The following is a 15,196-nucleotide window of genomic DNA, read 5'->3' on the forward strand; positions in this document are numbered from 1 at the left end:
CAGCAACAGCAGAATGTACATTCTTCTCAAGTACACATGGAACATTCTCCAAGATGGACCATATACTATGCCATAAAACAAGCCTCAACAGATTTAAAGGATTCAAATCATACAGAGTGTGTTGTCTGTCCACAATGAAATTAAATTAGAAATCAAAAACAGAAAGATCTCTGGAAATCCCTAAGTATTTGGAAATTCAACAACACACTTCTAAATAACCTGTAGGCCACAGAAGAAATCACAAGGGAAATTAGAAGATATCAGAATAGTGGAAGCTTAGAGCACGAAACACCTATATTAGAAAACAAGAAAGGTCTCAATCAATGGCCTCAGCTTCCACCTTAAGAAACTAAAAAAAGGAGAACAAATGAAACCCAAAGCAAGCAGAAGAAAAGAAATAAACAATCAGAAATAGATTGGACAGGACCTTGGCAAATGAATGTGAAAGGTAAAGGGGTTTATAAATGATAACTCTGAAGTAGGTTACTTGTAGAAATTGTGTGTGTGTGTATTGACACAGTTATATATGAGCTAATTGGAGGATGTGAGGGAGCCAATTCATTACTTGGAAAACTGGTAAATAAAGAAAAAGAATGATGTATTTGTCCTCTTTTTCCTATATGAACTCTACCACTGGGTAACCAGATAGTAAATGAGGAGAAGGTTTCTCTGTAGAAGTATTCCAGCTAATAAATGAAGGAGTGATGAAGTTAGTTAGAATATCACCATTTTGCAACTCCTAATGAATTAATGGACTAAGCATTGAGCAGCAGCTGCTACTGTCACAAAAAAGAGAGACAACCAGATGTTGTATGCCTCCTGATAGAAAACATATGACCTCTGAAATCATCTTGCCAAAAAAATTAGACATGAATCTGACCAAGCCTTTTTCTCATTTCAACTGCTGATTTATAGGAACTATAGAGGAGTGAGACTCATGTCAGACCGCAACATACTGATGCAATTGGCAGAATGCAACTGTAAGAAACTCTAGTAGGACCAACAACCCAATTCCTTCAACAAAGAAAAGACTAGAGAAGAAAACACTGTAGGAGGAACGGGTAGATGCAAAGTCTTAAAAGATGTATCAAGCGATTGCAGTGTGTGGACTCGATTTGGATCCTGATGCAAACACACAGTGTAAAACCACACGCCCACAGACCCATGGGGTGGTAATAGCTTTACCGCCTTGACCTTGAAGGTCAATAGCTTGACCTTCAACCTTTGCAAATAGCTCCTTCATTCAGCTGTCTTCTCCACCCTCTAGAGCGGGCTACCTGTTTCCTGCCTGCTTCCCAACTGCCAGCATGAGAAGGCTGATTTGTTTCTCCACAGAGAAGGTTGCTTCTCAATAAGACTTTATGTGCATCAAGTGCACATTCAAAACTTGTGCTTCCTGTTGATTTATGTAAATATAATTGACTATGTAAAAGTTAATTTATGTTACATGGCAAAAGATACCATATGCAATTGACTTGGAAAAATATTTGTTGTGCATGTAATAGGTAGACAGTTAGTAACTGTAATATTTAAAGAGCTTCTAAACTTTATTATAAAAAGACCGACAACCAAATAGAAAACCAGACAAAAGATATAAGAAGAAAAAGCATGTGGCCGGTAAGCTTTTGAAAAGATGCCCAACTTTAGTTTATGGCGATAAAATTATGAAATAAAGCAACCATGAGATACTTTCCAGCATTCAGATTGGCAGAAATTTAAAAAGGAATGTTGATGTGTAATTCTGGCAAGAGTTTGAGGGGAAAAGGACTTTCATATAGTCCTGGTGAGAGTGGAATTGCTCTAATCTTTTGGAAAAGTAATTTGAGGATAGCTATTAAAATGTTCTTACCCTTTGATTCTGCATTTCCACCAAGGGATTCTATTCTATAAAAATTACAGTGCAAATGTATAAGCATATATGTTCAAGGATGTCTGTTGCAGCAAAGTGTAGTGAAAAAAACTGGCAACAATTGACATGCCCAATAATGGGGAGGATGGCTGAATAGAGTATGATCCATCCATTGCATGGGATGCTGCATAGCCATTAAAAGGAATGAATGAGATCTTTGTGCATCAACCTAGAAGTATGTCCACGAAGTAATGCTAAATAAAATAGAGTTAGAGAGTAATGCCTGTAGTATAATCCCATTTTTCTTAAAAACAAACAACAAAAATACATACATATGAATATGTATATGTGTGTGTAAATATTTGTAAATGTTTTTATTGGATATCTGTGTGCCAGGGTTCATTTAGGTACTTCTGGGCCCTTTTGAGGTTGAGTGTGGGGAGGAGGGAAAAACATTAGCCTTTTCTTCATTATTCTTTGTTTCCATGTTGTTACCCTGGTTTATGGGGCACGTGACACTTGTATTGAAGGAGGAATTGTTCTACAAAATTTCAAAGTGTACAGTAAAGATGGCTGTTGGAAAATAAAAAACACTTGGCACTTTGGGAGGGGAAAAATGACTTTATCAAACCCCAATCATTCAAGTTAGTTTTTCTTAAAATTTTATTTCCCCTTTGTTTTTTAATAGAAAGAAACCAAAGGAATGATTTCGTTAAAAGTAATTCCCAACCAGCAAAATCGTCTTCCTGCACTGCAGGTAGGTGGCACCATTTTCTCTTTTGTGGTGATGGCAGGATTCATGCCCAGTATTGGGTTCTTTGCAAGTTGATTGAGGTCATGTGATTCTAACTTTAAGTTCTAAATATCTCACAAGTGTAGCTGCTTGCTGCTCTCTGAACTAACATCCATTGCAAACAGGCAAGCCTTCTTTCTAACCACTGCCTGTCTGTAATAGATGTGAAAGGAAAGGGTAATCTCCTTATTATACAACTCCAGGAGGAAAATGGGCAAAGACCATGAGGAGATCATTCACAGGAGGGAAAATACAAATGGGCATTGAACATATGAAAAAATATCCAATCTTACCAGTCATCAAAGAAAGGCAAAATAAAATGTGTGCAATACCAGTTTTCACCAAATTGGCAAATATTTTTTAAAATAGTGATAAATAAGCCCAGTGATTAATAGTGCCAAAGTAAAGAAAGAAAGGAAGAATCTTGCGAGCACTTACTCAGAATTCATTGAGAATCTACCATGTACAAATTACTTTGCTAGAAAATGGAGGTGATATAAAGAGAAATGGGTACGTTCCCAGTCCACACAGCTCATTGTTGGTGGAGGAGAGAAATAGCTTGGACAAGGGGTTGGCAGATGAATGTGGAAGAAGGAATTTCTTTTAAAAAGTAACTCTGAAGTTTCTATCACAGGTTACTTAGAGTATGATGCTATAATTTTCTTTTTAAGTAAACGTTTTAAGTTGAAGTTTTGGTACATGTGGGCATATCTACAACAAAGTACACAAATCATCAGTATCAAACTAGGTGAATTTTCACAAACTGAACACACCCATGTGACCAGCACCCAGCTCAAGAGGCAAAACACGCCCAGTCCCCTAAGAACCCCTGTGCCTATTTCCAGTCACCACAACCCTGACTTGTAACACCTGAGATGAGTTTTGCCCTGTTTTGAAATTTATGTCAATTGAATCATACAGTATGAAATCTCCCGTGTCTCATTTTGTTCACACAGTATTGTGTCTGTGCTGTCGCACGTAGCACCAGATGACTCCTTCCCATTCATCTGTTGTGTGACATGCTGTGGAGAGACTTCTGGCTTGCCAGGTTTTTTTGCTCTCACAGATAGTGCTGCCGTGGATCTCCTTGTCCCCGTGTTTGGTGCATACCTCTGTGCATTGCTGTTGAGTTGGAGGGTATGGTCATCTCTGCGAGCTGTATCACGTTACATTCCCAACTGCACTGTGTGCGGGTCCCAGTTGTTCCATGGCCTCACCAGTACTTATAATTATCTGGGTTTTTGTCAGTTTGACCATTGTGGTGGTAGTATCACATTGTGATTTTATTTGTGTTTCTCTGATGACTAATGAGGGTGAGCTCCTGTTTATATATGTTTTTCTCCATTTGGATGTCCTCTTTTGTAAAGTACCAGTTCAAGGCATTTTCTTACTGATTTGTAGGAGTTCCTTATATATTCTGGATAAGAGTCTTTTGTCTCTTCCTCTGTGGCTTGCCTTTTCATTTTCTTTATGGTGCTGTTAAATGAATTGGGAAGTGCCATCTTTTTCTGTAATCTGTGTTTGTATGAGATTACTACCTTTATTTCTTCAAATAGCGAAATAATGTTTGGAAAAATTTACCATCAAAGCCATCAGGGCCTCTGTGTGTGTGAGTGTGTGTCTGTGTGTTTGGGGCAGGAGAGGAGGGTTTTCCATAACAGGTTAAAGTTCTTTAGTAGATACATGAGTGTTCATATTTCAATTTCTTGTTGTGCACTTTTGGTAAATTGTGTTTTTCAAGGGATTTGTCAAATGTATTGCTGTGAAATTGCTCATAATGTCTTAGAACCTTTTAAACGTCTCTAGGATCTCTACTAGGAGATTGTGTCTTCTCTGTTTTCTTAATCAGCCTTGCTAGGGGGTTCTCAATTTCATGAATCTTCAGGGAACCACTTTTGCCTTCGTTGATCTTCTCAACTCAATTTTCTGTTTCATGTCTCTCCTCTTTCGCATTTCTTTCCCTCTTTCTCTGGGTTGGATTTGCACCCCAAATCTTCATAACAGAGGTAACCGGTATTAAATTCTGATATAGTTTCTTCCAGTCTTTTTTTTCTATGTATAAATAAATACTTCTTTTAACATATCAAGTATACTAGGTATTGTTTTTGTTTAATGATAGTCTCATTTAATGTTGTATCAGCAGCATTTTCCAAGGGCATTAAACATTTTTCTACAAATTGATTTTTATAGTCGCATGGTAATATATTCAGTAGATGACCATATTTAACTAATTTCCCATTCTTGGAACATTAGGTTGTTTCCAATATTTCACTCTTATGAATAATGCTGTGGTGAACACAGTTACCCATGCAACATACCGACAACTTCTATATAGAAGTGGATTGTGGGGCCGAGAGGTATCAACATTTTAAGACTTTTGGCACATTCCTATTGTTTATTTAACATACCCATGAAAATTTTTTCAAGGAAACTCATTCATTTCAGATAGTAGCTGCTTTGTATTCCAAGACAGACAACTCAGACTCAATAACCACAAACATGTGGACCCGGAAAGGCCTTTTATGCCTTCTTGTTAGAGGGCTCAGGCCTGACCCCTCTGCAAACACAGCTGTGACCAGTTCCAGTCACCTCAGCATTCTGACCTCTCTCTCAGGTGCTCCCTCACCATTCTTGCTTCCCTGTTGTTCAGTTGATCCCGACCCGACTTATTTCCAGCAGAACTTTCTATGTACATGTGCTGCCGCTGCAGTCCCTCTTGCCTTCTTTTTCAGATGTTCATGAGAGCGCAGTTTGACTATGATCCCAAAAAGGACAATCTAATTCCTTGCAAGGAGGCAGGACTGAAGTTTGTTACTGGGGACATTATCCAGATCATCAACAAGGATGACAGTAACTGGTGGCAAGGGCGGGTGGAAGGCTCCTCCAAGGAGTCAGCAGGATTGATCCCTTCTCCTGAACTGCAGGAATGGTGAGTCAGTTTTGTACAGGTGGAATTTGCAGATGGAAGGGACCCATGCCTGCCACAGATAATCACTTAGTTTCAAAAATCTGGCATCTTGTGTGTAGTTTCTGTTTCTTGACCAAGCCAACCTCTCAGCTTCGCTGACATAATGGGTTGATAAGCTTGATTGGCAGACTGTTCCAGGTAAAGGAGCCCAAATGGCTCTTCATTCATCTGTGGGCCTCTAGTTCCTCAAATGCTTTCCTTGTGCAAGTGACTGGAGCCCTCCCTGGTCTCCTGCCTCCCAGGCCAGTGCTCTTCTGAGCAGATATCTTCTGAGTCCTGTAGAAAACAGTCAAATTTTAAATATGTGTCTTTTATGCAAATTCCCGGGACATGGAAAAAATAATTCCTGTCCCCAAGTCAGATTGCTCACTTGGTCCTAGGTCACACCACATGGCCCTAGGAGTGCTAGAACAGCCCTCCACTCAACAGTTCTCAGTGATTCCACATCTAATGCTGGACCTCCCTCTGCAAAATCACCCCAGTGTAAAGATAACAATGCTGGGTGGGGTGGGGTTCACATACCAGTCTTTTAGTTTTAAGCCAGAATTCTGGTTGATCCCATCTCTGGGGATGATATAGTTGAAGGGGAGTTATAAACATGGCACTGAACCACGGGAAGTGCTGTATAGAAATCAACTTTTAGAATTAGAGCAACAAAGGATGCTGAGGAAGACCCAGAAGAGGTACAAGATCCCAGTAGCACAGTGGTATTCAAAGTGTGGGCCATAACTTACTAATGAGGTGTGAAATCAATTTAGTGGGTTGCAACGAGTATTTCTTTTAAAAAATGACATCAAATAGAAATATTAGAATATATCTTATGTAGTAATAGAAGGTATTGTTTTATGAAACTTTTGTATATATGATATGTGTGTATGTGTGTTTTATAGGTGTATATGTGTGTAATACAGGGTTACGATGTACAGTGTATTTCTTATACTGAGGTTGGGTCATAAAAGTTCAAAAACCACTGGCCCAGAGAAAGTGAGTAGTTTGTGAGTTGTGTTTGGAATCTGCTGAGAGGTACCAGATGCACACTCCAGGAGACCAGGTTCACCTGTCTGAGGGCAGCATATGGTGCACGATGCTCCAAATGGCATGTTAGGCACTTTGCAGACATTCTCTCCAGCTCCCACGGCTAAAAGAGGAAGAGAGACAGAGAGGCTGAGAGATCAAGAGGGGTCTCAGAGAGAGAGACACACAGAGAGAATGAGGGGCTGAGAGGGGAGAGGATAAGCGTGAAGGGGGCAGTGGTAGAGACATACAGGGAGTGAGTGGCTGGGAGAGGAGGCAGATGGGTCTGGAGGGTTAGTATAGAAAGGAAAGGAGGTCACCAAGCTCTGTCTCAGCACAGGTGACTGACCCTGGGGCTTTTACACTGAGGATATGCTGACATCCTTGGTCATCTTTTCCTACTAGGCGAGTGGCAAGTGTGGCTCAGTCAGCTCCAAGCGAAGCCCCGAGCTGCAGTCCCTTTGGGAAGAAGAAGAAGTACAAAGACAAGTACCTGGCCAAGCACAGCTCGAGTAAGCTTCCTGGCCTCCTCTCTGCCATTTCTTCTGGTTTTCTTTTGTTACATTCGTGTTTCCATGCTCGCTGCCATCAGTGAGACAATGCTAGTACATGTAAAGGAAGGCTAGTGGCCTGCCCACACCTGCTCATCGCCCTTACCCCTCGGGTAACCAACTGAACAGCCTTCTAGACCTTTTTCGGTGTGTCAGTGCCATCAGCATGACTGCAAGGTCTGTACAACCCCAGAGAGTAGCATGTTTTCCTGAGAACTGATTGTGGCTTTGTTTTTTACCTACCATGGTTGGAAATATACTAAAATTATAAATGGCTTCAAGTAGATTGTAGATAATGAATAATTACCACCATTCAGCTACCATTTATTATATGCCTCCATCTTGCTGGGAGCATTCTAGATAAAGATAGGAGCATGAGCAAATCACAGAACCTGAAATCACCTGGCATGTCAGGAGCCTACATGGAAGTAGACGTGGCCAGAGTATTGATGGTGGGGGTGGGGCAAGAATGCATGCCAGAGAGCGAGGCCAGGGCCAGGGCATGAGGAGCCTCGTCCACCCTCCGTAGTGTCTCTGTGGAGTCAGTGAAGGGTTTGGAGCAGGGAAATAATGGGATCAGCTTTTCATTTGCATCTATCTCTCTGGTAGCAATGAAGAAAGAACACCTGAAGAGGCACACTGTGGGAGGTAGGAGGGGTAGAGAGTCGGGATGAGACCCAGGTTTCCATCTTGAGCGGCTGGGTCAGTGATGGCAGCGCTGTTCTCTGAGATAAAGGCCATTTTAGGCAGTACGGGGAAATGATGGAGATAGTGTTGGAATTGCTGAGTTCTCAGTGTCTAGAGTCAAAGGGGGCATCAGGTAACTGAAACTATGGAGAAGAGAGAGAGAGGAAGGAGGAGGGGAGTATGGGGTCCAAAAAATTAGAGTCTAAATAACTGACCAGCAGAGCCATGTTGAGTTCAAATGGAGGAGTTTGGGAAAACCAAGAAATAGATCCAAAGGAACAGTATCTGTGATCCTAAAGCAGCTTATTCTGACGTCCTGTTCATCATAATTCTTTATCAGTACCTCCTGTGGTTGTCTCTGACAGTGTCCTAGCATGGACGTTTGGTTGCAGCCATCATCATCCTTTGGTAAGAGTAGATTAAGTCCAGTTTGCCCATAAGATCGGCTCTGAGGCATGGAGTGGGGTTGTTAAGGGTCCCACTGCTTCCCTGGCTCCTGCAGCCTATTACCTGCCAGAGTGCTCCTTTCAAAACCTAAATGGGATCATGTCACTCCCTTGCGTAAAACTCCCTCATCACAGCGCAAATGAATACAGTCCAAAGTCCTTCCTCCGCCACCTCCTGGCCTCGGCTGCCTTCACTCCCTGCTTGTTAGGATGCAGCCAGGCTGATGGGGTTTCAGTTCTTTTCCCGCCTGGCTCTTTCCCAGGTCATGGCCTGGGCCTGGACCATTGTTCTCCCAAGCTCTGGAAATGAACATTGCTTGGTTTTCTTTGTCTCTAGTTTTTGACCAGTTGGATGTCGTTTCCTATGAGGAAGTTGTCCGGCTCCCCGCCTTCAAGAGGAAGACCCTGGTGCTGATCGGTATCTTCTCATTGCTTCGCTAGTTTGAGTACATTTCTGTCCTTATTTCCCTGCCTGTTGCATGTAACCTCCCTCCCTCCAAGAAAAAAGGCAGTGAGGAAGAAAAGAAAAAAAGAAATGAAGTCTCTTGGGTTCTCCATATAGAGCAGGTTAAAGAATTTTCTGAGTCCTTATCAGTACAAGGGAAACTAAACTTTACAAGTTTTTCAGCATCTAATTCTTTTAGGTCAGGTTTGGTGCTGGCAGGTCCTAGACTGGGTTTTGTTCTTTGTCCATCTGTCTGGCAGTAGGGATGTTCTAGTCCTATGCTTTTTTTTTAAAGTACATATGTTAGAGTGCTTTGTTAGTAACGTGGGAGGCTCTGAAAATATTCTGAGCTTTTTAGTCATCCACATGAGCCCTGGCTTGAAATGGAATGAGTGTTGTTCTAATCCCAGGTACATGGCCTTGGCTCCAGTGGGTGGCTCACCTCCGTGTCTTTAGAGTTAAAACATTAGTTGGTTAGAGGATCTGTATTAGGGTTCTGGAGAAATTTCCAGTAAAAACACTGGCTTAAATTCAGTTCCATTAATTTTGGAGAGCTCAGTAAAGGAAATAGCCTTAGAAAATAAACAGAAAACCCCATGTGTTAGCTGGTTGCTCTGGAAATGACAGTTATGTCCTGAGTCCTGAGCCTTAGGCCTTAAAAAGAGCCTCCTTCGCCAACAGGGACACAAATCCTTCTGCCCCTGAGAGATGAAAATCCATATCCCATTCCTACTCCCATCCCCACCTTTGTCTTTGGGTAAAGAAATAGAAGCTTTCATCAGAATCATAGCAACCTGGTTTCTCTCTTCTCTAAGCCTTTCTTCTCTCCCTATGCAGGAGCCAGTGGGGTGGGCCGTAGCCACATTAAGAACGCCCTGCTCAGCCAGAACCCAGAGAAGTTCGCATACCCTGCCCCATGTAAGTATCTCTGGGGGTCTTGGAGGGCAAGTGAGATACCATAGTGGTTTGGGTGATTTTATTTTAAATGTTTGATTATAAAAACAAAAAATTTGGAAACATATAAATTTGCGCTCATAATCGCTCCAACTAACAAAGTAAGTAGGTTGTTTTCTTATTGTTCTCTTCTGTGCTGTTTGTCTACATAACAGAAGCAGTAGTAAACATTTTTATCCTGCTTTAAAAAATTAAGCAAGTAATATGTTATTAAAAACTTGTTATTACTCTTTTTTTGTTTTTAAGATTTTATTTATTTATTTTTCCCCCAAAGCCCCAGTAGATAGTTGCCTGTCATAGCTGCACATCCTTCTAGTTGCTGTATGTGGGACGCGGCCTCAGCATGGCCGGAGAAGCGGTGCGTCGGTGCGATCCTGGGATCCAAACCCGGGCCGCCAGCAGTGGAGCGTGCGCACTTAACTGCTAAGCCACGGGGCCGGCCCCATGTTATTACTTTTTTCATTGTACTTTATCTTATAAACATTTTCTCATGTGCCTAAATCACTTTAAGAACTCTTCCATTCTGAGTAGCTGTACTGTAATTTCTTCAGCTATCTCACTATTATTTGACATCTAGGCTGTCTCTAATCTTCATGAAATGTCTTCTAAATAAAAGCAGTGTTCAGGGCCGGCCCCGTGACTTAGTGGTTGAGTACGCGCGCTCTGCTGCTGGCAGCCCGGGTTCGATCCCGGGCGCGCACAGACGCACCGCTTCCCCGTCCATGCTGAGGCCGCGTCCCACATACAGCAACTAGAAGGATGTGCCGCTATGACATACAACTATCTACTGGGGCTTTGGGGGAAAAAAAATAAATAAAAAAATTAAAAAAAGAAAAAGCAGTGTTCAGGAAGGGCACAGACAGTCTCAGCAGCAGTCCTAGATAGGAGAGGAATCAGGCCAGTGGTCGGGAGGGGAGTTGGATGATGTCCACCCCCAACAGTGAATCTGCGTAGTAGGGTTGTGTATGTTCCCAGGAAGAGATACTGCTGATCCAAGTCGAAAACCAGATTCTAACCCTGATATTAGTACTTTCTGGTTCCTTGCTTCTCCATTTTGCCTTTAGGGACATAGTGACACACTGGGGGCAGAAAGCACATGGCCCTGGATTGAGGAGTGAGTGGAGAAGTCTGGAAGTAGAAATAACCAGTACAGGCTCGTCATTCAATAAGTTTGAATGAGAAGGGAGTTAGAAAAAGAGGGTGAGATGTCAAAGAAGAGTCATCGTTTTGTAAGATGGAAAGAAAGAGATGTGTGTGCTGCTGTGGATGGAGGAGAAGGAGCCCATTGAGAGAGACAAGCAGATGATGTGGAAGACAAGTGAGGTGTTCAATGAAAGTGGAAAGCAGGAGAGGTCTACGGGGGAGGGGCAGGGAGGATTGTATCTCAATATCTGGAGCCTATTTTACTCAAAGGACAATTTATATGAGGAATAGCAAACGTTGTGACTTAAGAACATAAGTTTAAACCAAACCAAGCTTCTTCCCAAGCTGTAAAAAGGAAACTTGAAATATACTTCCAAGAAATCCTGACCATAGCCCATAGATCTGTTTTAAAAAAGCTTTCAGCTGTCATTTCTCCATTTATGAGCTTCAATATTCCTGGTGTTGGTGGTTTGAGAGATGTAACTTCATATAGGGAAGATGAAATTTTCTGCATTGGGCTTTGCCTCTTTAAAGTTAAATGTGTTCGGGGCAGACAGCCGATTTCCTGGTCTGCATCATCTTCTATCTTGAGCCCTTCATGATCCCGTGGAAGAAACCCCTCTGTTAAACTCTCTGCACCAAAGGCAGCTAGGGTTTCGGTACAGACGCCATGGTCTAAGCCCTTAGGAGATGGCAAGGACCCCGAGTTTCTCAGGGATTTGGTTTCTTGTGCACAGATACAACACGGCCGCCCAAGAAGAGTGAGGAAGATGGGAAGGAGTACCACTTCATCTCCACAGAGGAGATGACGAGGAGCATCTCTGCCAACGAGTTCTTGGAGTTTGGCAGCTACCAGGGCAACATGTTTGGCACCAAATTTGAAACAGTGCACCAGATTCATAAGGAGGACAAGATTGCCATCCTTGACATTGAGCCCCAGGTGGGTAGGCGTGGAAAGGCAGAAGTGGATAGGGAAGGGGTGCTCAGGTTGGCTTCATATCCTTTCAGTGGGGCCACCTGGAACAAGAACAGGAGCACTGGAAACTGGAAATAGTATTGGGCTTGGTGAAGACCTAAGATGCTTATTAGAAGGAATCCAGCATGACAGCTAACTCTGTTTTTTTTTTCCTATTTTCTTCTTCCTGCCTCCCTTCCTTTTTTTCTAGACCCTAAAGATTGTTCGGACGGCAGAACTTTCACCTTTCATTGTGTTTATTGCACCGACTGACCAGAGCACTCAGGTGGGAAGGAGGGGTTCATGCAGGGTGGATGGGGGTTCACTCTCCTGGCCTGTCCAGACTGGGACATTCATCCAGATCATTGGCTGGAGTGCTGGCTGGAGCTCAGCTTCAGCTTGTGACCAGTTCTCCCATGAGCCTTCTGGCTACTGCTGTCCTTCTTCCTGCAAGACCAAGAAGCCAAAGGGGATGTGCACATTTGCTTCACTCAGCAGACAGTTATTAAACCACTAGTTAGGCCAGTGCCCATGCTAGGTAATGGGGACAAAACAAATCAGACACAGTCGTTATTCCAGAAGTGCTCAGGGTTCAGTGGCAGAGATGGACAATTGGACAGATCCTGACATTGGAGCCACGTAGGCTCAAGCGGGGCAAGCAGGGGGAACTGTGAAGGACACAGGTGGCACTGAACCCACACTGGGGTGTGGTATGGCTGTGGGGAGAGAGGGAGAGTAAGGAAGCCAGGAATATATTGAAAAGCCTCCCCCTGCTCCCCACTCCCCACTCCCTCCCCACTCCACACCCACCTTACGTGCACTTTGTTGCACCCTACTTTCTCACTGAACACAACCTTTCCATAACAGTGTGTAGAGAGCTTCTTCAATCTTTCTTAGTAGCTGCGTGGTCTCCCATTGCATGTATGTAGCATAATTATTTAGTTTCACCATTCCCTTCTTGATGGCTGTTTGGGTTGTTATAAAACTTTGACTATTATGAATAATACTGCAGTCAATGGCCCTGTACATATGGCATTTCACGTGTGTGCAAATAAACCTGTAGGCTAAATTCCAGACAAGATTGCCGGGTCCAAAGATGCATACATTGGGAATTGAGAACTCGGAGAGAGATTATGTGGGAGAGTGCCTGCTTCCCTGTGCCAGGAGCACGTGATCCAAAGTTTTGTTTTTGGCCGATCTCAGTATTTTTCTGGTGGGTTATTGGCCTTTTTCTTATTGATTTCTAGGAACTCTGTATTAGGGTAATTAGCCCTTTGTGATATCAGTTGCAACTATTTTTTTTCCCAGTTTGGCATGTCTTTTGGTGTTTATTGCTATGCAAACATTTTTCCTTTTATGAAGTTAAATTATCATGGCCATTTGGTTTTGGGTCCTAGAAAGAGGCCTGGGGTTCTAAGTTACGCTTATCCTGGTCCTGGGATTGCAGCTCTGGTGGTTGCTGAAATGGCTCTGTGTTCAGAGGCACAAACTGGGAGATGCTGGTGGCATCTTGATGTAGCTATTGGACTTCCAGAGAGCTCTGATTATTTATAATTGCAGTTAGTTGCAGATCCTCTGAGAATTGCACTGTTCTTAATTGCCTCTCCACACCCTACTCTAACATTCTCCAGCAAGGTCTTCAGGGTTTGTCGTTAAGCAGGTGATTTGGAGCTGGGCAATGGTCACAGTCAATGTCTGCTTAAAACCTGTCCCTGGCCTCAGGCTGGGCGTGCTGTGGCCTGCTTCATCCATGGCTCTTTCGCTCTTCTTTGCAGACGGAAGCCCTGCAGCAGCTGCAGAAGGACTCTGAGGCCATCCGCAGCCAGTATGCTCACTACTTTGACCTCTCACTGGTCAATAATGGCGTCGATGAAACCCTTAAAAAATTGCAAGAAGCCTTTGACCAGGCGTGCACTTCTCCACAATGGGTGCCCGTCTCCTGGGTTTACTAAGCTTGCAGAATAGGGGAACTACTGTATGCCCCTCTCCAGCATTTGGAACTCTATTCCCTTGCTATATGACAAACAGGGTCGCTCCAGCTAGTTCTGTGTCAGCTTCCAGATCTCTGCAACTATCCTAATTATGCCAGTGGGTGTCAGTCGTGTTCAAACTCCTGAAGGGCTGGGCTCACCTTCCTGATACACTGGTTATCTTTACCTTACCTTGAAGAAAGCATTAACTGCAACTCTCTAAAAGGCCAAAATGAAGCAGCTGTGCAATAGGGTGATGCCTGCTCTAGGGAAACCCTCAAAAGCAATAAAAATGCTGTGTTAAAATGCCTGTGACTTTGTAACCAAGTTCTTATCTGCACCACAAGCCTCTGGAAAGGGAAATGTCGCCTGATGGATTTAAGCTCCTGGAGGACGGGTATCAACACCAGATGCCTCTACTGGGTTCCTAAGTCTCCCTCAAGCCCATAACAATCTTAAGAGTCGAGGTCAGAATAACCCAACTTCCCGTGTGTGTGTCTGTCTTTGTGCCAGGTGGGGCACGATCCAGTGCATTATGAGTCTGTGTACATGTACACACTTCTGTGCAACGTATCAAAATACCTTGAGTGCAAAGGGACTGTCCAGTTTCTGCTCCATAGGAAGACTGCCCTGAACTCATCTTTGCTTTCACTTGGCGTTGGCCTTGGTTCTGACACGTCTACCAAATATTTCCGTTTTTCCTCCTAACAAACAGCCACTCTTTTTAACTTGCCCTTTATTCTCAAGACATGGTTTTTATAGCACCCACGACTGGCTGCTCAGATTAAACCAATGTGTCCAGAAGTCAGTACTCCGCTTCTCTGTTCACACAGCTGAGTCTCACATCAGCCCTGAAGAGCTAAGCTAAGAAAGATACAGCTGCTAGGATTATAAACACCTGTGCCCTTGAAAACGCCCACTGCAGGTCTCCTGAGGCTGGTGCCCACATACAAAAGCAGATTGTCTGTCTTATCCTGGAATGGGAACCCATCACAGGCATACATTTAGCTTCCTGCTAAAACTTGGAGGGGGGTGGGGCACGGAACCCAGCCTCTGGGCCCAGCTGTGCAGCCTATGCTCAGGATCCCAGACAACAGAGGCTGCTAATGAGCCAGCACTGGGGTGCACTCTGCATACCTGCTAAGGCCTCTGCTGCATCTGGAGACTCCTCCATAAACTGCTCCTAATATTCAGTTTTTGGTACCAAATTGGAAGCAGTCCTAGACCTTTCTCACCAAGGCCTTCAGATTCCCGAACCATCCCCTGCTCCCCCTGCCAAGCTTCATTCTCACCAGTCACCTAGCCAGCAGCACAAGCAAAAGCCTCAGTGGGCTCCCACCACTGAGTGTGAGCCCATCCATATCTGTAGATAGTTGAAGGCCTGTCAAGACCTGGCTCTTGTGTGCTTCCTGAGGATTCTT

General features: G+C 43.5%; 1 protein-coding gene across 1 annotated transcript in view; it reads left to right on the forward strand.

Annotated features, from left to right (window-relative positions):
* The window catches only part of MPP1 (MAGUK p55 scaffold protein 1), a 32,004-nt gene extending 17,919 nt beyond the window's left edge, over positions 1–14,085 (forward strand). The window contains exons 5-12 of the mRNA XM_058535043.1: positions 2,538–2,606; positions 5,375–5,571; positions 7,030–7,136; positions 8,646–8,726; positions 9,591–9,671; positions 11,588–11,790; positions 12,017–12,091; positions 13,581–14,085. Of these exons, the coding sequence (XP_058391026.1) occupies positions 2,538–2,606; positions 5,375–5,571; positions 7,030–7,136; positions 8,646–8,726; positions 9,591–9,671; positions 11,588–11,790; positions 12,017–12,091; positions 13,581–13,757 (990 nt within the window). The 3' untranslated portion in view covers positions 13,758–14,085. The remainder of the gene's footprint in view (positions 1–2,537; positions 2,607–5,374; positions 5,572–7,029; positions 7,137–8,645; positions 8,727–9,590; positions 9,672–11,587; positions 11,791–12,016; positions 12,092–13,580) is intronic.
* Positions 14,086–15,196: the final 1,111 nt, after the last annotated feature.

Source organism: Diceros bicornis, chromosome X (assembly GCF_020826845.1).
Source record: "Diceros bicornis minor isolate mBicDic1 chromosome X, mDicBic1.mat.cur, whole genome shotgun sequence".
Lineage (NCBI taxonomy): Eukaryota > Metazoa > Chordata > Mammalia > Perissodactyla > Rhinocerotidae > Diceros > Diceros bicornis.